Raw genomic sequence first — 27592 nt, forward strand, 5'->3', positions numbered from 1 at the left:
TTTATGCAGGGGAAAAAGAAACATCATCGATACACCCAATGAAGGCAATGCATTTTATAAAGACAAATGGAATGATAAAAAGTTTATTCGTATCAACACTGGTTGAGGAGAACAACAGGTGAACTGTGCACATCAGTGTATTTCTGCATATAGCTTAATCAAAACTCTGTAATATTTAAATATAGATTTGATATATAGTCTAAGGAGCATTCGAGTACCATAGGTCAGACCTGGTCTCTCCTACACATCCAGTATTATTTAGACTTATTATTAGACATTTTCTGAATAAACCAAATAATATTACAACTGTGGAGATCAGTCTAATAACTTATAGAATTGTACTCATTTAAGGTTCTTGTTCACTCACAACAGTAATGCATTAAATGCAAGATAGTCATCACATAAAATAAAAGAGAAGCATTACAATATGCAGGTCAGCTTGGGATATTACTTAATGACATGAGAAAAACAAAACAAAATACAGCAATTATTAATGATCATAATGCATCATTTTATGTACACTTCTACCACGAGAGGTAAAACAAAAGACAGTTTCTGCTTCTGTGTCATGGGATAAAGGGTTCTAGAGACTCAAAGTAGACAGGATAAGCTCCTCCTGAAAGAAAAAAAACACAATGGTTCGTGTATGTGTTGTAGATACATTTATGATATCATTTTGCAATGTGTTTTGGATTTTTCTTACAGTAGATACTTTCAGAAGAATTAAGGCACTGCTATGGCATGTTGTCTCCTTCCTTTTGACCATTCCCACTAAAAGCTGGTGGTTTACCCTCTACACCCTGCAGAGTGGAGCCTTTGTCACCATCCACCTCTGTATTTTCATCGTCCTGTGATATTAAAAAAGAGACACAATTTATGCAGTCACTGAAGACTAACTGTGCCAGACAATATAAAGAGACTCTTTTTATAGGTATTTTAAGGGCCTATAAAACAACTATATTGAGTCCAACAAACGTAAATACAGTATTTCTACAGGTCAAGAGATGAGATACAGGGGAAATATGTTGGTAGAGAAAAAAGGATTGTTCTTACACAGTGTAATACAAAAAAGCCACAATGTCCCCAGTATAAGGGTAAGTATCTCTTTAGCACAGGAATAAAGCAAAGGACTTTGCATTATATCATGACTCAATTCTTTTCATTTGTTTGGACTATGTGACTATTTCCTGACCTGCACACATTGTGGAAAAAAAACTTGGACAATAACATATAGCCAGTTTTGTATTTGAGTATGTTGTGTGAAGTATTTCACTGAGCAAAACAAATTGTATCTAAGATATTTTGTAGCTTTCAATTGGGTACAGGGCAATCACATCAGTGTATAAAATCCAAATTTATTTTGGTTTTATATTGATCTGCATGGCTATGCACTGGAGTTAGTCCTGAATCAAAATTTGCTAAATACTAACGGCAAGAACAAACACTAACAGACTGTACATCTTCACTTCAGGATCTAGAATCTACTTTGGACATTAACTAAAATATTTTTCATCAGATGGCATGCAATGTATGGCACTGTCAGAAAGCCTTAAAGTCCAACGGTTGTATAAGGTATATTTTTCTTTTAGGCATATATATGCTCAGATAGCAATGAATTATTGGGTATACAGTCTTTGTCTCAACTTCTCAGTCTATTCTGTGTGAAATACACTACAGAAATGAAAAAATAAAATGGGAAAAAGGTTGAATCGTTTTAGTTATTCATTGTCAACAGATTGTGCCCATTATTCCATCTTTATCTAAAACTGCAACCTCTCATCCTCTGCTTCTCTTTTATGATTTTCTGAAATAGTCTATAAACCCTCTTGGTCCTTAATTTCAAATGAACTAAACAGGATTTAAAAAAATCAAAGAGGTTAAAACTGAAAGCCCACTGTTATTTCCTTTTAAGGGCTTGGGAATACGGCAGATAGTTTATATCAAACCCTGGGCTCTGATTTAAGTTAGTGGGTCACAGGAACTATTACAAAGCATTCTGCTGCAGATGTTAAAATGTTTATGAGTCAATAACTCACTACTGGTCACAGTGTAAATGGCTGATACAGCACCAAAAACAAGTGCCACAGCAGTAGCAAAGCTAACTAAAATAGCAGTGTGATAAGTCACATTCTTGTCCACTTCTGTCTAACTCTTTGAAGAGAAAACTAAAAATGTGCTTTGATCAGTAGTGCAGAGTGCTCTTCAACTCATGCATTAAAACATCAGTGTATGAGTTAAAGTATTTTTTTTAAAAACAACCTATAAGTAGCAATGGTGATCTCATAAGTAAAAAATTGTAATTTGCTGCTTTGCTCTCTATTTAGATATTTAAAAGTATGCTATGCTATCATAACTCACCTTGTGCTTAGATAATTCTTTCGTCTCTATGACTGATGAGTGACTTGTAATTGGGGAGATGGGTGGTGAAACAGGTGATTGAGGCGACTTTGGTCCATGGGATAAGGACTGGCTTCTTCTCACAGCAGAGGACACTGCCTGGGCGAAGCGGGATGGTGTCGCAGGAGAATAGGGCCTAGGGGCTGCAAAGCTCCTTAATTTTTCCAAGCTTAACCCTGAGCTTAAGTCTCTACATGGCAAACTACTTTGCCTAGTCATTCGCATGATGGCTACATTCTTGTCATGCCCTTTAGTGCTCAGCACAGCATTAGTGGCCCTTGTCGTCTCCTCTTGACACTGCACAGGAGGTGGAGGAGGGTGTGGTAACTTTGCTCTCTCTGCACTTCCTTGAGCCTCCCTCTGGCCAGAGTCAGGACTGGCACTGAGATTCTTTTCTGCCGCTGATGTTACATAATACCCAGGGGTTTTTTTGTGCTGTGCCAAGCGTAAAGAACCAGGCTTAGGTTTTGTTGCGGGTGGAATTTTCTTCTCCTTGACCTCCGCCGGTGAACCTGTTTGAGAAGCTCCATCAGCCGAGGATGAGATCTTGTCATCTGCTTTAGGTAAATTTGTTGGTGATGAGGAATGAATGGATTCAGGTATACTTCCATTAACAGTGCCTTGGGTAGTAGTAGTGCTAGTCAGTAAATCTTCCCTGGGTATAGCAGAGTGCAGCTCACTTTTTTTCTTTAAGACCTCTGTCTGTCCACTTGGTTCTGTGCACTCCTCCAACTGAAGAGAACCAATATTAAGTCCCTCTTCTGGAGCTGCAGGCATCTCCAGTGTCAGTGCAACCTCAAAATATCTAAGTTTCTCCAGAGATTTCTGAGGCACGATAGTATACGTTGTCATCCCCACTTTGGGTATGTAGTCCCTTGTCAGCTCGTTGGAAGGCTTGGGCTTTGGCTCAGAGTTTGTGGCATACATAGACGGTGCCTTTGTTGCGGCAGGGGCGCTGGGTGTTGAGTCTTGGCATGATGATGTCTCTGAGGTGTGGGATAAGGCGTGTTTGAGGTCAGGCGGGTCCAGTTCCTCCGCAGATTCAAAGGCAGGCGCATTAGCTGGGGAAGGAACTACAATGTGTTCTTGTGGAGGCACAGGCGATGGTGTGAAATCTGTTTGCACTTGAGCATCCTCTCCAGTGGGGCGTGATGTACTGGTGGTCTCTGGGCTCTCCAACCTGTCGGTCTGCTCCCAGAGGATTTCAGTGTTTGCCTGAACAGAGACCTGTGCTTCTGCATCCTGCATCAAAGTGGGAGGGAGGCTGCTGGGTAAAGTACTGCAAACACCTTCGACACTTTCCGGTGTGATCAGCTGTTGGACTTGACGTGGATCACTATCTGTACAGAAATGACAGTTTGTCACGTGAGACAGGTATGTCTTTCTTGGAGACGTAAAAAGACAGACTTGGCATAAACATTAGTATGTATCTTTGCAAGATATATGCAGCACAGATATGAACAATACCACTATAATCAAAGTGCAAACCTACTAGTATCTGCCACTTCAGATGAGTCTGTGCCAACAGTTGTCTTCACATCACTCAGAGTTGCAGAATCATTCACTGTGCTCTGCAGTTGACTATAAAAAAATCGAGCAAAGACAGGGAATTAAAAGTATTGCTAATACTAACAGAGTATCATGGCTCAGGCTTGAGAAGTCACACTAGAGTTCGTACTTGCCATCTGAGGACAGATCACAAGATTGATCTTCCCCATTGCCCTCAACGGACATTGTGCTCAGTATCTCAGTATCTGGGGACGGGGAATGCAATGAAACATCAGCAGACATGTTGAGGCTGCTGTCCTCTCCCTGGGTATCACTAGCAGTTGCAGACATTACAGAGGCAGTGCTTTCCTCTTGCTCCATAATCTCCTCCAGTGTGTTAGCAGATGCATCTCCTGTCAAAACAACATCATAAAAGAAGTCATGTAAAATTATTCACATTTACCATATCTAAAACACCTTGCAAGGTGATCTGAGGTGTAACATTAAATCTATTTTAGCAAGGGTATGTGTTAGCTGTAAACTGTTAATATGATAATATTAATATTTGGCAATGCTGTGAATATCTTTAACTCAACTGCTTTTAAGTTTATATATATATATATATATATATATATATATATATAAAGTTCAGTTCTTCTGATGAATGAATTCCATTTAATATTTTACATCTTATCTAGTTCTTAATTTAGCACTTCCAGGAAGTTCATCACCGAGGAGCAGAAAGCAAAAGGAATTTCTAGGCTACTTAAACAAAACTGCAGCTTCTCACTGTTCCCAGCCTCTGATCTCTATATCTACAGAGCAGCACTGGGCTGTTGGGGAAACAGCAGAGGAAGTGTTTTTTCTCTGTGAACTTAGTGTTTGAAAAATTAGGAGCAATGGGAGGACGGAAATGGCGGTGTATGCATGTAGACAGCAGTGGTAATAAAAAATCTGTGAATACACTTTCTATTAATGAGGTCTAGGAGATATGCAGCTAGTGAAGGGGCTATGGGTAACAAAGGAGCTGTGAGGTTTTGTAATGTAACAACACAGTGAAAGTACAAATATGTAAAGAAGAAAAAGACACAGAGGCATATAGACAGTAATTTGAAAGGAGAAGACAAGAAAGAAAACTGCTATATTTATGGGATATTTGTGGGATATACAGGACTCTTTCAATGTCTAATTAGAATACACTTGATAGAGTGAAGGGAATTTTGCTTGTGGTGCTCAAAGCAGTTGAAAAACATTGTAGGAATATCTTACATTCTCACACTATCCAGATTACTTCCAGATTAATTCCAGACATCGCTGTGGATAGTTCTTGGCATTTTCTACTGAACGAAAATCCTAATGAAAACTGATGACAGCGAGAGTCTGTGGACTGTACAGAGTAACAAACATACTGTTTTCTGTGATGTATTTCAATACTATAAGAAAACAAACAAACCTAAGCTCATCCCTGATGTATGTCGGTGGTGGCAGAGATGAAAAACCTCAACAAATAAACCAACTAATTGCATAACTAGATGCCGGCAATGATGAGTGAGATAATATGCACATTTTTGTGAACAGACCCTTTAAAAAAAGATTCAAGCCAACTCTATCTAAGGATTTAAGTCATAGTATTTCTCTTCTATTACTATTTCTTCCTATTATTCATTTTTATTACTTATTAGACCTCAGTAAATTTTTTAGGGGGGACATTTTCTTGTTATTGCTTAAAATTCCTTTGTATTCAGGACGGGTGGAGTTTCCCTCACAGAACAATATAGTTAGGGTCAGATGGGTCTACACAATCACAGGAAAGTGTCAAAGCAAGTTAATTATACTCAACCAAGAAAAAATACCAGGAAAAATACAGTAATTTGGAATGACCAAACATCTGTTGAGGTTTTGATTTTTTACAAAGACATTTCAGATATCTGAATAAGCAAGACTTGATTGGTAATTAGATAAACTTTCCACGGATTGAAAAGAGACAAAAATACTAAAAAAGCTTGCCTCAAGTAAGTCAATGACAGATGTAGATAGAAGAGGTACATAGTAAATATAGATTGAAAAAACAGGCACAGCTTGAGCGCTAGAACACTAAATGAATTTTAAAAAGGCAGTATAGAGAACATGCAGAACCAATGGAAATGGACCGGAATGCACAGAGTCAAACATAAGAGCTATTCAGATTAATTAACTACCATGCTCTGACCACCATAGTCCCCATGAGCATGTGTTTAAAATGTTCAAAAATGACCACTAGGAGGCACAACAGTCATTAAAATAAAATAGTAGTGTAGTCTTTGGCTGCAAGTTTGAAAAGACCCATCCTTGTCATTGAGGCCAAAGTACACAAAACGTCACACAACAGGCAATATTATACTTTCAATATAGCAGTGAAATTATGTAGATGTATGCCACACTGAGCGATCACAAAAGTTTGCAAATGTAAACATATACAAACCTGGCAAATTTTCATCTAGAGGGACTGTTTCTTCGACAACAGCACTAGAGGATGTGGGGGGTGGAGGAGCTTTGCGCTTGGTTCTCTTTAGTGAAGACTCTGCTGAAGAACCACGGCTTAAACCAACCATCTATGGTACATAACAACATTTAATTAAGTTATATAATCAATGCACTTAAACACATAAATCATATAAGCTCTGCTGAGATCTCAGCGCTTCTGTCTTGATATTCAGTCTACTCACCTGGTCACTGTCCAGTTGGTCATTAGGTTCAGAGTTGAATCTCGGGCGAGTGCTGAAGTCCGAGGTGCAGCTCTGAGACACAAGGACAGGGGGTGCGGGTGCACGTCTCTTCTTTGGCACATCGGTGGGTATAGTAGAGGAGATTATCGGAGACAAATTGGTGCTGGGTAAGGCCATGCTGAGAGGTCGAGGCTTGCTCACAAGCACAGGAGAAGCTGGGGCACTGGCTGTCGTTCCCTTTAAAGTACAAACATCCAATCACAACACGATAAGAGGCCTGTTCCCAAACAACCCAGTGCGCGTCTACCAATGGCAAACCAAAGTAAACAAACCTCCCTCTGAACATTTAAAGTTACCTTCTGATACAGCTGTAGAACAGTACATGAAAACACTGCACTACCTGGTCAGATCTTTTCTTGCTTTTTCTAAACTTGCTGAAGAGGCCTTTGTTTTCTTCTTCTTTCTGATATTTATCTTTGCCCGGCGTGACTGTTGTTGACAAAAATATAAACACATAGTAACATTAGTCAAAAATATGACAGCTCAATACTGTTCTGTACAGTTTACAAACTGAAATACCTGCATGAGATGGCGAGGCTGGACACACAGGAGAAGCAGGTTGTCCTGCAGAGCCAATAAGCATACAATATAGTGCAGAACAAGTGGTTCCACGAGACAACAAATGAGATACAGTGTGACAAATAATGAATGGTAAATATGCTAAAAACAGCAAACTTCCACACCATATGCAGCATACTTCAGTTTTTTAATACATAAGTGCTTACCTTTGGTGTCTCTTGCATAAACCTCTCTTATTGCATAATCATTAAGAGAGCGGGACACATCCAAAGGGGCCAGTGATTGGACATCTCTCAACAGAACTGTAGTCTCCACGTCAAATTCACATTTCTCACAGATGGCCGGTAAGTGTTCAGCCAGGGGAACTCGAGGACTGACTCGCAGTACAGTTTTCTGCATCTTTTTGTAGTTTATCACCATTCGAACAGTTGCCTGGAGAATACAAAATGCGCCATTTACCCAGCATAAATAGAAAGTAGTGGTGTTTACTCTATGTGCCAGCATGGTGTCATGTGCTAAACGTACCTCAGGCATCTGAGGACTTGTCTTCTTATTTTTATCCTCCCCTTTACGTTTAATTATGATCTTCTCTGGGTCCAACGTTCCTATAAGAGCATTGGGCTTGAGTTTGGTGCTCTTGCTGTTGGCGGTGACCAGTTCTAAGGTGTGGCTCGATGGGTTCAGGTGATACTTTGCACAAAGCGTCACTAATAGATCCATTAGGGGTTGGCTGAAAGACACAAGGACATGATAAAACTAAAAGAAAATAATTTATTCGGCATAAGAGGGGAGATATGAGATCTGGTTAAGTGCCAGTAACATAAAACATTCCGATGAAAGTGGGTATGAATATTGCTTCGCTTATCAATTCATTCTATTCCTTGATTTAAGGAATGTATCAAGAATGTATCATTCGACTAATCATTGCCACTCTAATTGTTTCACGAAAAAAAGACAGCTGATTTCATATCTTGGCATGATTTAAATTAAAAGGTTCAAATTTACTCAAAGAAGCTGCACAAAATGTGTGGAAACAATTCAAAGCTAATTTACAGTAGTTAACAGTAGCACCAGTAGCCACATGAAGCTTTCCTGACACTGATAATACAGTTAAAACACAATGCCTTAAAGTTAATCCTCAAAATAAAGCATTACCTCTGTCGTGCAGGCACAATGAACAGGTTTAAAGGGAGAAAAGAAGGTAAAGAATTCAGTGCTTAATCCTTTCATAATGGATTGTTCTCAGTAGTTTCTCAACGGGCCAAGGTGCAAAAGACACCTGAAAAGAATGTTTGTAAACTGCTTGCATTGTAATTAAGATAAAGTTATCTTAAATAAACTCTTTTGATGGAAAGTCTGTGTGTGTGAGCAGACTCACAGAAGGACACACTAACCTTGTTCTCGAAAAACTTTGACATAGAGTTATGTTTACACATGTTGATCTGATTAGGTGACGCAGTCCAATCTTAACATGTGTGTGTCCTTTTTTGCACTGTAGCATGCAATCAAGTGATAATCTACCCAGCTGGAGAATCAAAAGTTCATTCATGCTCACTCACACCATCGTGCGCATATTAACTAAAACCACACATTCAGACACCCCACCTATCTGACTCAGTCTAACTGGAACCGAACTTTGTGTGATGACTTAATCTGACATCAGTCTCATGACGTCGTGTTGACATGTAATATTGAAATATTCAGCATGCACAATGGTGTACTTGCTCAAACTGCATGCATAACATTTTTTATATGTAACTGTATGATTTCACATATAATTATTGAGAGATGCTGATATAGATACAGTAGTCTAACTGTACCTTCCATTGACTACGGTCGTCTTTTCTTCTCCGCCAGGTAGAACCACAACCAAAGAGAGGTCTTTATCAATAAGGTTCTCCTTCTGATCCATGGTAAAATGAGGGTTTCCTGGGTACCACTGGGAGAAACCTGGGGAATCCAGACACTTTAGTCCTGGCGGGGATGGTGCTTTGCTTTTGGTCGACACCCTACAGTTGGAAAAGAACGTGTCATTTATTCTCAAGAGTTGTTTCAGCATTTGGAAAAAGTACTGCTTTGACACAGTCAGACAACACTTTAGAGGTGACAGGGTATGGCTTTCCACCAATGTGCATGTGTGTGCATTTTAAAAATTCAGACAATAATCTGATTGAAAATCAAAGTGCACCACACAGCATGAAAGGAATCCTTTCTTCCTCAGGTTTTAGAAAGCAGTGAGGCTATTACATGAAAGAGCTCAAGTTCACTTTGCAAACAAGTCACAAGACAACCAAGTGGACAGATTTACTCATTGAGCCTGCAGAAATGGCTATGAGACATGTGAGAGAGACTGATAATAAGTGTCCACTGTGTTTTATAGTGTATGTTGTAGTAAAAAGGGGTTTTATAGCGTAGTGTATGTTCTTTTTAGTACAGAGTCAACGCCCCATACATTAGTGAACATCACTTATTGTGCTCTGATTCCACCCCCACCCCACCCTATTATGACTACCTATGACAAACACATTTTAGTTTTGAAGTATATCTTTGAGGTTTTGTCTAGGCTTTACATTCCTGGACATTGTGACAATACAGTGTGGGAGAGAGCATAAGCAGTCATGTGAGACCAGGAACACACAAAAAGCAAGGCCAATATATTGTATATACTATGATTTCATTCATTTCAAGATGTTCTGTCAGCTGGCCATCTTTTGGACTGTCAGGCACAGTAAATCTGTGATGTATTTTATTGAAGATAATTACACCATTCTCATAATTCGTCAAAGAGGTGGTGGACTATAAATACATGCTGTACTGTAGGTAAACAAAAAAACTGATTTGATTTGAACAGGGTCATAATAGTACTGTTTTATGACTAGCTGTAACACATTTTGTTTGGTGCTACCATTCGCTTAAAACGAAAGCTGCAGATGTTATGATAACAAACCAACGTGAACACAAGATCAGCAAAGCTCACACTATTGTACTGCAAAGCCATCAATTTGTTCAGTGGGCCAAGGAATCAATACCTTTAGAGACGTTCAAATGTCACTTCATTCAGTCAGCATATAGATAAAAACAGACTTTTGAAGACCCATTGCCTTGAATTATAGCCTGTAAAGTCTCACGTGGGGGCACTGCTTATTCAAACAGAGGAATCCAAACAATGCAAGGTCACAGGCTCCACTGAGGCACGTCTAGCTAAGGATTATTCGTCTTTCTATGGGGGAGGTTGTCCTTAAACAACATGGCTATGACATATAAACACACACACACCCACAAACACACACTAAGGCACTTACTTGTGTATTCTTGTGTATTGTCATTTTGCCATTTTGTTGAAATGGGATTTTTAAAGTATAGGACCTAAATACCTACATTAATAATGCTAATAATGAATTAATTAGACCTGGAAAATATACTGTAGGCTACTGCCAATATGGCTTTTATACTATACTACCATGAGAGGAAACTTATTGTCATAAAGCTCTAATACAGTTTTTATGGTGACCTTTTCTGGTCTTAAAGGAAATTTTGCCAGTTTATACATGATCTATTTCGTTTTCATGTGGACAAGTAGCTACATTCCACATTATAAACCATCCTGTGGTTCTACAGTAGAGTGTGCAGTGAAAATTAATTACTTGATGATGGTGACATGATGGTACAAGGATAATAATGAGGACTACTCACACAACCCCCTTTTAAGTTTGTGTTTAGAAGTGAGTGTTAAGCAAGCTAGCGGCACCCACAGACTCCGGTAGCTAATAATGCAGCATTCTAAAATACGCCTACTTCTAGCTAAGATCTCCAAGACTCAGGATGTGTCTGAAATCATGCACTACTATTTCCAAAATACTGTATCTGCCATTTTTACTAAAATTTATGAAGAGCTGAAATATGCAACAATGCAATGTAAATGCGACGGTTACTAACAAAACCACCATCACAATGTTCGTGACCTCAAATGACCAGTGTTGTATTGACATACGACATGGTTTTCTAGTGAATAGTGAACAACTTAAACTTCCGTCTGAAGCCACAGAAGAGAAGAGAAACAAACTTGTTTATCTTTAGGTCAATAGCACCACTAGCCTGGATGATAAAGCCACATGAGCAAAAACTTATGTAATGTGTATGTCTTGCTAGGAAACATCTGTAGCACCTTCTAATCAAAAGCAATCAACTATGTCAAGGCACTGTAGAATCATGAGCTGTAACATACTATTTTCTCCCAACAGTTTCAGGAGGCCAAACCTCACATTAGACTAAACTGATAATCTTTTGTAAATGTAGGTGATTTTGATTTATTTATTTGTGCAGACAGGAATATGTCCTTCTGAGTTAATATTAGATATTCAAGGATGCTAACCTGAACAATGTTATTTGGTCATTCAGTCAAACAGTATTGCAATAATGTTTTGTAATTTGAGTTACATTGTCTATTTTTGTGAAATTAAACACCATTTTGATGATGTATCAGGTAAGTTACAGCATTTCGACCATATAACTGTTTTACTCTTCAGTCTAAGCGGGTCAGAATATTAGCAAGCTAATGTTAGCTTTGTCAGTTGGTTAGCTACGTAACAGTTACACAGTTACTGAGTGACATAAAGTTAATCTCGACTCTACGCAAGAACTAATTGTGTGGTGAAACTCATTTTAATTTAGTGACATGTAAATCTCTGCCTATTTATGATGAATTTACTAATATATATCATCTAGAATATTGTTTTCATAGTCATGGAAAACATGTTACCTTGTCCCCTTCACTCTTTCCACTGACTCGGTCCCAAGGAGAGAGGTCTGCACTAAGATCCTTCTCTAAAAAGATGGCAGTTGTAAATAATGACCAGCTAGCATTGCTAGCATGCTAACATTTATATTAAAGTATTTTTCACAACTAAGAGTATCTAAGTTCCACATCTCACTTTAAAAGACACACTACATTTAGATAAACTACGAAACATTATAAGTCAAGTGATATCTTACTGACATGTAAGACATCATGTGAAACATCAAGGGGAAATAATCTAAGGCTGAGTCTACTGCAAAGAACAGTCCCAGTATCAGACACCGTCTCTTGATGTAAAAAACAAACAAAAAACAACTGCTCCACTTCATCAATTCAGGAAATCACAGAGTGTATTATTGGACTTAATGTCCATTTCCGACAACAGATGCTTATGTACAAAAGAATTATTGTTTCTATGGTTACTTGTAGCTTAATAGCACTTCCCTAATACTTTGATTTAGAACAGAGGTTAAACTGCCTGAGTGCCAACCAAATCCTTGCCAAGACACAGACAATTATCACCTACTAATGAAGCAGAGGCCTACAGAGCTTTTCAGCCATGTTTAGCTAATTGTCATAGTTTAACTGCCCACAAATGTTCTGTATATTTGGTCTTACCACTCTGATCAACCCGATTTCCTGCTGCGTTTTTGGTAAACAAGACAAAAAAAAAAAACAACAAAAAAAACACTGTTAATTATTCATCGTCCCAAAAGGGTAAAACATCATTGATATTGCCACACAACACGGAGTTACATAGACTACAGGCTGATTTCCATAACATTTGCAAAGTACACAGATGGTACACAGAGCAGGGTGGTGGTTCCACCCTGAAGCTAAATGTTACATTTTTAACCAAAACAGCTAAGTAAAAAGAGCCAAATTGTGTACTAAATGTTGTTTAGCCACCTCTTGAGACCAGCAGCTGTGCCTCTGATTTTTTTGTTATGTGAAAAATACTGATGTGTTGAAAAGTTCTCAACCCAAACTGGAAGGGTGATTTGGAAGGGCGTAGAGAAGTAAGGAACCACATGTTAGATGTATAATTATATACAGATTACACACTGTATATATATGTCAACAGATAGACTAGTTAAAACAGACATTTACACTTTGGTGTCTACTGGTACAAAGTCCTGATTCCCGGACTGGCTGTTTTGTTATTTGGCAATGGGATTAATCCTTTAACGCTGTGTCGTTCTTTTCCCACATATTTTACAGATGCTCTAAAACTGGGCTTTGTAAGTAAATTAATTTAATTGATGAAAATGTATCATGTGATATTTGACTGTGAATGCCCTGAACAGAAACAATTAATAAATTAGTATGGGAAAATTACACAATAGCCTTGCCTCAGGTTCAAGATCAGCCCAGTTTATTCAACTGTGTCATCAATGATTTTTATCAAGACACCTCGGGCAGGTGACAGACAGGGACACACAGGCTGGTTTGTTTTTGCCATCGAGGCCTGTGCTTTTTCAGAGGCTCAGGATGTGTTTCTGAATGAGAGGAGACGTGTTGAAGCTTGACTGTGCTGATGCCTCATTCACAGGGTTTCCCTGGGAGGTCTGACACTCACAAACAAGCCCATTCAATATCAGAGGACATGCTTGTCAGACATGATCACAGACTACCAGGAAATAACAGGCCTGTTGTCATTGCGCCATTTGTTATGTTTCATCATACGGTAATCTTGTGAACTTCAGTAGTGCAAACAAATGGACTCGGATGTCTGGTGTTCTGCCTCACACCTGAGGAAAATGAACAGGATAAGTTGAGACAGTGGGGAAAAAATGCTAAAATAAAGGAACCAGATGCTGCTTCTGTGTAAAAATACTTCAAATAGTTTGTATGTGTGAAAAACACAGAATGACAGAGAGAGATGGGGGAGAGAAAAAGTTTGAAGAATAGTGGAAATACATAAATATTCTTTGTTATCAGAACTAAAAAATGAACAAATCCTCATAATATCAACAGGAATCAACCAGCTGAACAAAGGAATTTCCAAATTCCCTACATTCCATTACACTTCGGTCCAGCTGGCAGGACTTTCACCAAAACCATTTCAGTCACTTCTATGTATTTTTTCCACCCAATCAATCAAAGTCCCTTCATACAAATGCTTTATCACATATAACAATGAGCAGGTAGGAGGAGTCAAGAGAAGAAACTAGACCAAAGAATTGGTAGAAATTTAACTTTCCTTTGAGGTTCTGAGAAGGTGAAGCATTAAAATGCCTACTGTTAGCGGCTGCTAGGTAGCAAGATAGCCACTTGGGGAATGGAGGGTTCATGTACAATGAAACAAACAAGTTTTGAAAGAGGTCCCTTCTGCTCAGTCACACTTTCAGAAAACACCCCAGACACCAGAGCAACAATTCAATGCTCCAGTGACCCATAAACTCCCTCCCAGAACTTTACAAGTAGTAGTTTACTAGCTAGCTGCCACTCAAATGTACAGGCTCAAACACGCTACAGGTGCTGCAAGTCCAACACACCCTCCAATTCAAGTCAAAACACATTGACAGTTAACAGTCTGTATAAAAATATTTAGTTCTCAAAACTACTTCAAGGTCCTCTGCAGCACTTTTAGAGGAAGTCAGTGAGAGCACTGCTGTGCTGTAAAGATAAAACTACACTATAGTCATTATAAGAGGAAAGAACCAGAAATTTGGAGAGCAGGTGTGACAGACCTGCTTTTCCTCTCAGTATGCCAACATCTCATTCCACACCCTTACCTCTTTGCCTAAGGTTGTATCCACTCAAATAATTTCCATTCTGTTGTGTATGTCCCATGAGTAGTCAGACAGACCAAACTCTGTTAGCATAGCTTAGTAGTAGTAGTAAAGGTCCACCTTAATACCACACCCAAGCTGTGACATCAGAAATCTGCCCCCTCTACCTAAATCCTGTCGGCCCCCTCGCTGCGTCTCTGAAAGCTCCGACGGCACAGTGTATAGTAGCACTCCCCCCTTGTTCATGAGCAGAAAGGTAAGCAGCTTTGCCTCCCTGTGCAGACAGGAACCTGTGGGTGGGGCCAGTGGAGAAACAGTGCACTGAACCACACTGCAGCATGAGCTCTTTGGTAGCTCAGGAACTTAGACAAAGACGAGATTAAATACAATGAATTATCATGATGTGTTTAAATCATAAATGTAACTAAATTCTTATCATATTGGTAATGATCAGAGTAAAAGACAAGCAAAGTCAGGAGGACTCATATCTCATGGATTGTCTTCTCACAGGGTTAAAACAGTCTTGGAATCCTCCCCACTCCTTCATCAGGTACTTCTCCTGTGTTTGCACTTCGTTATGAAAACCACTGCCAACTTTTCACAACCACACCTTACTTTTGCAGAACTGACTCACTCTAAAGCCATGTTAGAAGACTTGTCGGTTGAGAGTAACGACAACGGTAGCAATTCTTGACAAACAAGGTTAATGTACAAAATCAGTAAGCAGTTCCTACATGTAAACACTGAGGAGCCTCACATTGGGATTGTGATGATTTCATCACTTTTCCTCACTTTCTTTGCTACAAAATGCAGACATAAAACTCCTATGGTACAGTGCTTTAGTAATTACACATAATTTCAGACAACATGCTTTATCTCAAAACAGAAACATGATAAGCTATGACTAACACAACATTCTAAAGTCAATAAACATGAAAGCTGGTTAAATGGTTCAAAAGAAGCTGTCAGCAATTTGCACTTACCCTAACAGATCAAGCCACTGCCTTTAGTAGGTTGTCATTGTTAACTTAATCAACACTCCACAATAGATTCAAATTAAAATGCATTCAATCTAAAATGGGAAAATGTATCACTTCCCGACAAGTTGAGGAATGACATGTAAACAGACTTATCTTTAGCCACATATATATTCCTTTCACTGATCTACACAAAGAGTTTCCAACAAAGTTTTACTTCATTTCCTGAACCCTATCACCTGCAATATGAATGTTGTTTTCTGCAGGTTTGATGCAAGTGCTTGATGCAGTGTTAATGCTATAGCTTTTTTTTGCAAACTGTACACTGTCTGATATGGAAGCAATACGTTTGACTCTTCATTATGAAGTAATTGCTCTGTGCCAGTCCTTTATCAGTGGCCTTGCACTTTCACTTAAGAATGTGCAGCCAATTCTACAACCACCACCAAATACCATCAGTTGATAAGGAGGTAAAGTGGTGAATGTAGATGTTAGTGTGTAGAAGCAGGCCAGAGGAGGTGGAGTTAAAGAGTTACACAGAAGGGGGGTGGGGGTCCCTAAGGAAAGACAAAACACAGGCCAGAGCCACAGCTGGTAATTTGGTGAGAGGTCACTCACAGTAAACACTGGCTTTTAAAAGAAGTTCTGGAGAGGCCATTACTTCATAAATAGTGTGGGATGGAACGGGATTATGGAGAAAAAGAGCACAGGGACCCTATGAGAACTTCCCACTTCCTATGTGTATTGTTTATTATTGCATGCAAAACAAAAAACTTTTTCCCACAGCATTTTGTAGCACATGCCTCGTCAAACTTAAACTCCCAGGGCGTCCTCAACATCATTATGTACAATTCTGATAAATATTTTAGGACCAACCTCGTGACATTATTAGCTTTTCAGTGCAGTCTTTAATATCCGTTTGTCATGATCCACCTCATTTTCACTCAGCATTATTACTCCCCGTGGTGGTCACTCTTGCTCTACATGTTGTACAGTGCCTAATACTACAGCAGAGCCAAAGTAAGCTAGCAGGTCTGCCAGCCAGCTAGGTAATGAGATTTGAGATTGTATGGTGTGACTGCTCAGTTCCCTATACAATGCCTGAAACAGCTGACTTTCATATTCTTGTCTGTGAACTGGGGTCTGCTACGGTACATTACCCTAACCTTATCTCAGAGCAGCTAAAATATTTTGCTCTAAACATTGCACTGAAACAAAACCCTGGATCTGCAAAGAACAAAACGATGTGTGCTAAACATAAAGAAAAGAACACAATATGCGTTTCAAGTCTCTGTTGATGCACAAATACATTTCTTTGAATTTAATAAACCTGTGAACTTAGAATAAGTTGTTTGGGTTTGCAGGCATTCATTTCCAGATACACACAACCGCCCTACACTGCTTAAATACCGTACAGAAGAGATTAGGTAGGTAATTATCATGCTAAACTCTAGTGACTTGGCCAAATGTGTGGAGTTTTAAGTGAGACCAATATTTAGATGAAATAAAGTTGGTGAGAGAGAAAGCTCCCCACGTGAGTTAAAAAAATAACTATCACACTGTGTCCTTTCATCTGAAACAATGAAGCATTGTCTACAGTGGGGCATCTTTCAAAGGCACACCAGCATGCTTACCCTCTTTTGCTAATCACATGAACTGACGTTTCTAAACAGTGTATGTGCACACAGTACCTCTGCACAGGCACATTCAGTATTATCCCATTTCATTGCTAATAGTGTAAACAGAATGTTCACTATTGCACAACCCTCAAGAACCCCCCCCCAAAAAGAATTCATCTTAATGTCACCAGGGTTACACCCTGTGAGGCAAGAATAACACAACTCTCCTGTTATTTCAGTGTCATGGGTCATAGGAGGAGCTTTTGCACCTTTCCTTCAACTCTGTCAAGAACTAAATACTGAAGTTCTACTGCAAATTTAACAAAAAGCAGCAGCACAGAAGTACGGTGCAGAATTAAATACAGCTGGAATATACAAAGTGACGGATCTTTAATATAAAGCGGCTTGCTTTACTTACTAATGTTCGCTGTTAGTGTGAATATCCTCAGTGAAACTGCCGGCTGCTGGTTGGTTTGTGTCATGTTGTGGTTCATTAGCTTGGTGCAGTGTATGTTAGGGGATGATAAGGTTCAGTTTATCAGTTCATTACCAGTCTGGTAACACAACTGCGCAAACATCTGGGTGGATACAACACTATGAACATATATATGTACAGTGATAGTGCCATCTAGAGAACCATCTCAAGGTGTGCAATTTTGCATTTACCATTTAATACCTGCCCTTTGTTGTCCTAATGTCGGTTTAAGCTTGGCTTTATGATAGGTCAATAATAACTGTTGGACTGCTTCTCAAGAACTTGTTAAACAAACCTGTTGTATGCTCAATCAATGCCAATGTCCTGACTGCCTTGGCCTTGTCTGTTAATATCTCATCTAAACAACACAAACACTGATAATGCAGGTCAAGCAAATCAAGGCAATTTGTTCCTTTGTCGCATAAAATGTTTGAATGTTATTGGAGATAAGTAAAGGTTCCTATTGAGAGTACACAAAGAACTAATTCATGTTAGGCCGAGAGTGGGAGGCATCCAACTGTTATGCCCTGGAAGAGTGCATGACAAAGAGGGGCAGTCTGTTTAGCCGGAGTCTAAAAAGGCTGCTGTGCACAACATCAATATTATATAAATATATAATCTACTATTTAAAATCTACTTTAGCCATAAAAAGAAATATTATCTATAATAACCAACAAACTGTTCACTTCATAATGTTCACAAACTGCCCAGTGAGATGTAATCACTGGTATTTGCGGTCAATGCGTTGGCATCAGTGTGGCAACAAAGACAACCCATTATTCCCTGTTCCCTGCCATTTTGTCTGTTTCAGCCCTGTGAGGCAGAAAGCATCCATGAGATTAAACGTTCCAGGATACAAAGACACACCAGCTCATTGCTGGGACGAGCTTGCTGGGCCTTGATGCTGATTTTCCTCTCGTTTTATTACACTTCTAGTGGGTGGATGTCTTTGAATGACACCCTTTATCTTGCTTCTTGAGCACAGAAGATCTGAGTGGGCTTCCTGAGGGCTGCATGCTGTAGACCAAATTATATATTTTCCTGAATGAAGAAAGCCTTGTTGTTTGTGAGGATCACTCTGAGATGAAAACGCTGTGTTACGCTTTAGTTAGAAGGCCTTGTGATGTTTGTTGTCTCGTCTTTGGTGTCAACAGACTAGAAGCATAGGAGTTGATCACATATTATTGTGGATTCATAGAAGCGCGTTGAAATCAAGTCCCAGTCCGCATTCATTAGGCTTAGCTACATGACTGAAAAGCCAAGACAAAAAAGTTGAAAAACAATTTCTCCTCAGCACCCTCCACACCTGTGTCTGTTTCTATTGATTATGGTCGCGCACTGATTGCGTCACTTAAACTTAAACTGTGAAGCCTCGTAGTTCTACATACAGTATCTGGTTGTTGTGAAATTCAAAAGCAAGTGTTTTCAACTTGACGTGCCCTCTCACTTCAGTCAGCCTTGCCATGATTTTCATCCCTAGACTCATGTGAGCAGCTGTACCCTTGGACTGCCTGCATGTCGAGAAACAGCTGTGGGGATTCACAATACCTTAACTAATTCCACATTTTGCGCCAAGGAAAGCCAGCCCTGTGAGATCATGGTTTAAGGTGTGACCAATTAGCAAACCCAGCACCAAGCAGTGCACTGTTAGACTGAGAATGAATTAGTGAATCTTGAAGATTTACAATTAAGAAGGGACAAAAATACACTAATTATAATTCAGTGATTATGTACTATTATGATTATTGCTTTTTTTAAACATCTTAAAATAACTTTTCCAATAACCTCTTCACTAATTGTGTAAAGACTACATCATGTTAAATAATGTACCGTCTGTCTTGTGTGGGGGGCTAGCAGCATCTCTGCTGGGAGAACAGCCAGCCCAGTGATTCTGGCAGGGTCAGTATTTGTTTAATGAATGTAGCGTAGCTTTCGGGGGGGGGGGGGGGTCACATAAAGTCTTCACATATGACTCCATGTGAAAACGCAAGGAGCAGCAGCAGTTTATTGGCTCCAAATATAAGAAGCCACAAATAAGACAGAACATGCGCCTTTCCCCACACCCCAGCAGCTTATGGAAGAGTGTGGTTTACTTTTCCAAATAATAGTCAAACCACAGAGAGATTTACGTAGTCTCCATTGATAGGGTGGCTGTGCTCCAACAATATTTATGAAATATGAATATAAGTCACACCAAGAGAGAGTTTTCTTTTGTAGACTGTATATGAAGTGCCTGAATGTTATTTTTTTTTTTTTTAGAAATGGAGAACTACAGTATGCAGGGCATGACTGGAAACTTTGCATAGCATCATGGAATACTTAATTGGAAACTATCATATGTTCAAATTCAACATCTCACCTCTAATTTAATTCTTAAACTCGGCAAATCTCATCTGAATGCCAAAGGGGTGAGTAGTGACTCTGTACAAAAGCTCTGGAAACTCACTCCTCCTTTTTAATGATTCCAACCACTGGAATACAGGCAGCTGACATCATCTCAAAGTTCCTGAACCAAAACTGATGGGAAATTCCATCATGTCATGTAATCACAGCACTTTTTAATGTGATTTTCTTTGACTTTTGGACATGACTAATCAGTATTTTATAGAATATCAGTTTCAAGCCCAGTGAATGCATGATTGCCACAAGAAAAATGACATTCGTGCTCATCACAGAGACAGAGGAGGCTGAATGTTTTGCCTGCAAAATACTTCCCATGACCTCTACATATGGTCAAGGCAATTTCTCAGCAAAAAGACTGAAAGCAGGAAATGAGGAGAGTTCAAAGGTTGAAACATCTGCAAAAACTGTGACTCTAACAAGATGCACTGAGTGAAAGGAATGTTATTTGAAAGTTGGTTATGCAGATGCATTATTTAACACAGGTGGAATTTTAACACCACCAAACAATTTGGTCAGAACACAGCGGGTTCCCTGTTACCAAAATGTTGTTGTCAGCTCCATGCAGTTAGCCGCTCACACTTTTCGTTTCCAGGCCTTTTCTCCAATGTTTTCTATTAACTTGTTTTATACTTTTATTTCCAAAACAATAATGTTGGGACCATGCAGATTTATTGGCTCAGTTAAAACATAAATTATAACTAATATTTCTTAATTTCCAATAAAAAGGCTACTGGACACACATGTCCCTCTTATGTTTTACACTATACCGATATGACAGCTGGTAATCCAAATGAGAGTGCTACATACCTCAGACCAGAGCTCCGTGGATGTGGCTGGGATCCATGATCTTCCATGACTAAACTCATTGGTTTAACCAAATCCCTTGGACTGGTCAGACACAAACAAAAATCACAATTCATTTTTAGTAACCGTTTACATACTCATTCTTATAACTGCAATAGTCTAACCTGCTGCTTTCAAGTGATGCAAACGGACAAATACTGAAATAGGGGCGAATCCCACATGAGGTCATCAGTTTTCAGTCATATGAACCGTTTTTTTCCTTCTTTCTGGAAATAGGGCTAACGATTGAAAGTATTTACTAATAATGTCTCACCATGAATGTAGTTGGTTTTCGACGCAGTTGTCACCTTCCATCAGCCTTCACAAAGGTAACGTTAGTTGCAGACTACAAACAGCCTTTATTTGGATAAATGATCCATAACCCCGCTCTGAAGTTCCGTGTTTTGCGCCTTTTACGCAAACCATTCCAGTGTGGTAAGATATTTCTCTCCTCCTTTTAAACTACCTAGTCAGACATATCTAAATCATTTTGAGCCTGACACCGTGAAAAACTCTTGCCAACTTTCCCCTCTGCATCCAAGACACTGCATCGCAACATTGAGCTGTAAAAGTTGGGCGTCTCTCAGATCCAGTTTACCTTCCCTCCAGGATCCTGGTCCTGGCGTTTGACATAGCGGTATCCTGTCCACGTTTACATCTTGGCCGAGCACACACACAAAGCAACAACCCTAAACAACCAATCATTTAGTTTGAGATAAGCTGAATCATAAAAACATCAGAGTTGTTGTTGTTTTGTACTTCCTTTTAATAAATGCTTTATTTGTCTACAGTGACATCGTGTGGCTGGATATGGAAACGATCAATTCTGTGTGATACAAACAATCCAGAATAATAAATATCAAGATTTACTATTAATTACAAAAGGAAAAACAAAAAATTAAACATTTCTACATACAATATGTGGCCAACCGACCTCAACATTATACCATATGTGATTGTAGAACATCGCATTCCAAAATCATTGCCATTAATATGTTACTTTAACAGCTTCTCCTCTTTTCAGGAGACTTTCAGAATAATTTGGAACCTGGCTGCAGCAATTAGCTCCCATTTAGCAACATGAGCATTGGTGATGTTTGGTGATAAGGCCTGGTTCACAGTCAGTGTTCCAGTTCATCTCAAAGGCGTTAATAGCATTGAGGTCAGGGTCTGTGCAGGCTTTTTTATAAACAGTCTATGGTGCAGGCCAGTCAAGTTCTTCAGCTCCAAACCCAATAAAAACATTGTCATATTGAAAGAGGAAAAGATCTTCCCCAAAGTGTTGCCACAAAGTTGAAAGCACACAAAAGTATTTTCTGAAATATCATTTCATGGTGTAGCATTAGGATTTACCGTAACTAGAACTAAGGAAACTTTAGCCTAAGCCATAAAAAAGCCCCATGGTAAGTGCATAAAGCCTGTGTTGTTAAAAAAAAGTTTAAGACAATTTAAATATTTGTTGGATGTTCATTTCATACAGGTGGCACAGTGCCCGAGACATTAGCATCTGCACAGTAGAACATCTCCACACCGTGCGAACAGTCTTGAGGGTAGAGGCCAGTCATTGTCAAGCCAGTGATTATTACAAACACGCCAATTAATATCAAGATGGTGGGTATCAAGTTTTCACCTTCGAACCAGCGGCCAGTGGAAAGTTTGAGGAAGCACGCAGACGGCATGATGAAAATCAGAGGTGTGGCACTCAGAACACCCTGGATGGCAGAAGAGAGCATCATCAAGGTAGGTAAGTATAGATAGGTATAGATTGGCTGAGTTGAGATGACTTACATTGAGCTCCAAAACAACTCCCAGACAGTCAAAGGCCAAAGACACTAATGCGCAAACTGCAACTATGAGCAAAGTTATGGCCGCATGTTCAGCTTTTGAAAGATCCCTACTGAAAATGACATTGGATAAGACCTGAGAAGATAAACAAGAACATGACAATAAAATAGTCCTCCTGCACACATATTTGTGTGTATGCCTTTTCTGCAAATGGAAAAACAATTCAAATTAGCATCATATTTGCAAGTTAAAAGAGGGTAACACACATAAACACACACATACACACACACCCACACACTGTTACCCACTGAGCAGTTCTGCTGTAGCAATTGGGTGCCAAACTTTCTTTTTGTTAATTTTGTTTCAAAGCCACGTCTATAGCTCAAAACCTCAGAATACCACTTTCTCTCACATATGTAAACATTTAACTGTTCCTGACTAACTGATTCTTAGGTTGGCGTACAAGAAAGTATCACTTACCTCTCGTGTAACAAAACACTCCAGTGGAAATGTGGTTATTATGCTGAGGCCAAAACAGAAGCGACCAAACGTTGCCAGGTTATCATTTCTGCAGTAGTTCTCAAATATGTCTCCTAAAATATGGAAATACGAGATCATAAGAAATATTTGTAATATTTAAAAGAAATTACAGGCATGTAGTTCAACACCTCTCATATTGATACCTTGTGTGTAGCCAGTGAAGGTGGTATAGCCAGCAACAGCAAAGGTAGCACTAATTATTAGCGCAGAGCCTACGGACAAGTGGGTGACCCGAGACCAGTTAGCTAGCGTGGGTTGCTCCAGAGAACCATAGATAAGAAAGCTGTTGTGGTGGCATATAAAGGCTAAAGAGACAAGAGGAAGAATAGCAGAGATTAACATACAGAATACAATCACTGAGGAATATTGCTCCTTGGATATATGTCTAATTTGAAGTTTTCTTGCTAACCTTGTAGGAACAAAGAAGGTCTCTTTCCTTACTGCAGAATGGATTTAATGGTAAATTAAGCATATCCATCCCCTTTAAGACTAGCAACTATACCCGTCTTAGTTCAAACTACACAGCACTATATTTTCCTGAGAGCATACACATCCCCATCCAAATAGCTTCCTTTGTAGCAGTAGTAGCTATTATCATTAACACACTTTAGTCAAAGCCATGATTTTCACCACCTGGTGGACTGGAGAAGACCTAGACCTCTACTCACAGGCTGCACTGGGAGGCAGAGTCTCACTCAGAAGGTAATGACAACAGACACTCTTTGAGATGTTGTACACTGATTTTCCAAAAGCAGAGCAATATTTAGACAGTGTGCTAACTTAAATAATAGCCTCAATCTTCTCATATTTAAGCTGGATTTCGTGTGTTATCCTGAATTGGCAACATTGTGATTTGAAGCCATGGGCTTCGGCTCTTTGATGCGATCGATTTAATGACATTAAATTAAAGCTGCATTAGTCGGTTTCTGCCTACTAAGCGGCTGACAGAAACAGCCATTTTATCACTGAAATTAAGTTATAGCTAACATGTTCGCAAACAATGGTATACTTAACAATCTAGCAAAACTACAGAAACAGATCATCCTATTGGAACCTGTTTTTGGCAACCTAATGAATGTAAGTCCAAGATTCACGGGTATTTTAGCTCTGTTTTGGTCTTCACCAACTGCTGAGAAAAATATGTTAAAGGTTCAGTGTGTAAGATTTAGTGGACTATTTGCACAGTACAGCACTAATTGATAAATATATTTTTATTACTGTATAATCACCTGAAAATAAGAATAAGAAAATTTTTATCTACAGAGGGAGCAGGTCCCCTTCCACAGAGTGTGCCATGTTGCACCGCCATGTTTCTACAGTAGCCTAGAATGGACAAACCAAACACTGGCTCTAGAGAGCCACCGTTTCACCTTCAAGCTTGGAAGGGGATGGTGAGGCGGGCAGTATTCAAATGGTTGCACATCCAATTTCACAGATGCCACTCAATCCTACACACTTCTGCTTTAAGCTTGTCAGATGTTTTACTTTCTTCACCAGGTACCTTGTCAGCCATTAGGTGCTGGGTGTGTGGAGCAGACATTGGTTTGATCAGAGCTTATTTCTTTAAAACAGCTGCTGCTGGACACAGAACTGATGACAGCAGTGAAATTTAACCATGCAGTATGTAGGCCTACAGGTTGTAAAACCAAAACAACGAGCTAAATGGTTTTTACACCCCTTCTCTATTGGTCTATGTAGCACTAACCTCCCCCAGGTGTATGGCGATGCAATTTTTTTCCAGGTGAGGTGATAACCCCTTTAAACTTTTTGGGGTTTTGTGGATAATCTGTCTTCGTTCACACAATTTGTTTTGTTCCATGAAAAATGTGTTTGCCTGTCACCTTGGCTTGTATTTTTGTCTGCAGTCGTACATTTTTGTCTACCAACATCATACTGCAAAATATATTCTAGGCATCTCCATCATCAGCATCATGCAGACAAACTCACCAAAAGACATTACACCAACTGCCTGAATAGCATTCCACTTTGCAAATGCCCATGCATTCTCTGTAGGGAGGCTAGAGAGTGATATTCATATTCAGTCATCAAAGGACAAAGATACACATGATTATGTTTGTATAATAGCATTTTAGTGGGTAGTTATTAAAAAAAGAACCCCATGGTTCATACACAGGAACATTTAAATGAAAATCACCATGGATTAGCAAATTGTAGAATATTCATTCATACATTTGAGGTCCAAAGGTAGCTGCTCTGATGATTACAATGATGAGGATGATAAGTGTCAGCACCATTGACAGGAAGGACACCTGGTAACACACATGGATGTTTTACAGGCAGCTTTAACATCACTAAATGACACTGTCAACTGTATAATAATTAGACTTACCTTCCCAAGTTTCTCTATGTTTCGATAAAGCGAGAGAGGCAGCGTGAATGCAACAGTTGATAGCAAGATTACAAAGTGACGCTCAGCAAGTATGTGATCTGGACCAACTGCAAACACAACACATGGCAACATATACATTAACCATCTGACACATTCACATATTCTAGATGCACTGTATATGTTTTAATTTAGAAACTTTATTTATTTTGCACATGGTGTTGCTTGCATAAACTATATGCAGCATACCTCCTGGTATTCTCTGAAATACTTTGGTCATTGTGTCACCCGTGGTGATGTTGTAGCTAATCATAGCTGAGAAAGAAAACAAAGAAGATGCATCATTCTATTATTCATATTAATCTGCAGTATTATTTTGACTAAACCAAAATCTAAAGGAATGGAACAGAAATAGCAAAAAGAGAATAGAATAAAATCATTTGTTAGATGATTACACATAAATTACACATAAAATGCTACTATACTGTGATATAATATTCAACATTAGATTGATCTGTTTGTGTATAAACAACTCACCAATAAAAGGATAAAGGAACTGCAGTGCAGATAAAATTAGAAATCCAGGGAAACCAAATGTGCTTTGCACCAGTGACTGATAACTGTTTGTCCCTGATAGGTTGCCTCCTTTGATTAGTAAGATGATTGAGTAGTCTGCCATGACATGCAAACATAATATTATTCGTTTGTTCATTTGATAAATTCATGTCTCCATATCCATAATGTCGCCTTCAATATGCCTACCTGTGATGAATGCAACAACTATCAAAAGCAGAAGGCCAAAGGGGAGTCCTGCCTGGTTCAATGCATATGGTAAACCTGGTCAAAACACAGATATATGAAAGAGTTAAAGGGGAGAATGGGTGCAACAGGCGCTGGTCATATGATGCAGAGGGTTTACCACTGCACAGCATGAAAGCTTCTCCTTGTTGCACCAAAACTTTGCAAATGCAACTTATTATTGAACTGAATCATCTTAAGATTAAGAGTTCAATGGGCTATGATTTGCCATTGATATAATCGGTGGCATATGATTTGATTATTAGGTTTTGTAAGGCATTATGATTTAGGCTTCTTAAATATTGAAGTATTTACCAATAATTCCAGATCCTATAATGGAATTGATAAAATTAAAAGACGCAGATATCATTGAACCTTTTGGCTCTCCGGCAGGTTCTAGTGTAGGAATTAATGTGCTCCCTTCTTCATTGATAAGCTGGAAAATAAGAACACAAAGCAGTGATAAAAACAACAGAAAACTATCGGTCTGTTTTTCATTTCCACCAACAATAGCATCACTTTAGACCTACCCGCTGAGCCATCTTTGGCACCTGCTGGTCGCTGATTTGGTTCCTCTTTGTCCACGGTTCTTCAGCGTTTCACTCACATATCTGCGGTGTGACTGCATTAGGCGAAGTTTGTGCAGTAACTGTCAATTTTCTCCACTATAGCCTCTCAACAGCGCCCCTAGTGGATCATAGACCGATACTGAGGGCTCAAATTTGACTGGAGCCCACCACAGATGAGCTCCGCCCCGTTACATCCGAACTGCATTTTTGACCTGAAACATCCTAAGATGTGGCATTGTGATCTTGCAGTAGCCCTTAACCGAAACCCGACCATTTCCTGCGCAGCAAACAGGTGCGCTGTTACACACAATTACCAAGTTTATATAGTGGCATCACTGGGCTCAGCATAATCAAACCTGTGAGTACATTTTTATTTTAAGCAAAAGAGAAAAATCGTTTTCTCTGCAGAATCATAATATTATTTTATGCTATTTAAAGTGGATTTCTACAGGAAGTTTTCAGTTTGCCGCTTAAGTGCAATAATAATATGCATGGAACTTATAATATAACTTGAGTAATAAGAAAATAATGCAACAG

At 39.1% G+C, this 27592-nt stretch overlaps 2 protein-coding genes across 7 annotated transcripts; both read right to left on the bottom strand.

Annotated features, from left to right (window-relative positions):
- Window positions 1-67: 67 nt before the first annotated feature.
- On the bottom strand, window positions 68-21679 carry cobll1b (cordon-bleu WH2 repeat protein-like 1b). 6 transcript variants are annotated; one of them, XM_046054339.1, is made up of 14 exons: window positions 21615-21678; window positions 20981-21061; window positions 8990-9178; window positions 7695-7899; window positions 7376-7601; window positions 7170-7214; window positions 6991-7079; window positions 6591-6827; window positions 6347-6476; window positions 4076-4298; window positions 3890-3978; window positions 2359-3737; window positions 704-848; window positions 68-616 (listed from the first exon to the last, which is right to left on the bottom strand). In XM_046054339.1, exons 1-13 carry the CDS (start codon window positions 21647-21649, stop codon window positions 735-737), a joined length of 3042 nt encoding a protein of 1013 aa, XP_045910295.1. In that variant the 5' UTR covers window positions 21650-21678; the 3' UTR covers window positions 68-616; window positions 704-734. The 6 variants fall into 6 exon arrangements, with proteins under 6 accessions (XP_045910295.1, XP_045910298.1, XP_045910301.1 ...); XM_046054342.1 differs by lacking the exon at window positions 21615-21678 and adding an exon at window positions 21291-21516; XM_046054345.1 differs by lacking the exons at window positions 20981-21061; window positions 21615-21678 and adding exons at window positions 11929-11993; window positions 12166-12312.
- Window positions 21680-21792: 113 nt separating this feature from the next.
- On the bottom strand, window positions 21793-27132 carry slc38a11 (solute carrier family 38 member 11). The gene is made up of 12 exons (XM_046054350.1): window positions 27017-27132; window positions 26802-26922; window positions 26451-26525; window positions 26226-26360; window positions 25938-26003; window positions 25692-25798; window positions 25532-25611; window positions 25289-25359; window positions 23485-23646; window positions 23282-23394; window positions 22805-22936; window positions 21793-22728 (listed from the first exon to the last, which is right to left on the bottom strand). Exons 1-12 carry the CDS (start codon window positions 27026-27028, stop codon window positions 22489-22491), a joined length of 1314 nt encoding a protein of 437 aa, XP_045910306.1. The 5' UTR covers window positions 27029-27132; the 3' UTR covers window positions 21793-22488.
- Between the last annotated feature and the right edge of the window lie 460 nt (window positions 27133-27592).

This window comes from Micropterus dolomieu, linkage group LG07, assembly GCF_021292245.1.
Source record: "Micropterus dolomieu isolate WLL.071019.BEF.003 ecotype Adirondacks linkage group LG07, ASM2129224v1, whole genome shotgun sequence".
NCBI classification, from domain to species: Eukaryota; Metazoa; Chordata; class Actinopteri; order Centrarchiformes; family Centrarchidae; genus Micropterus; species Micropterus dolomieu.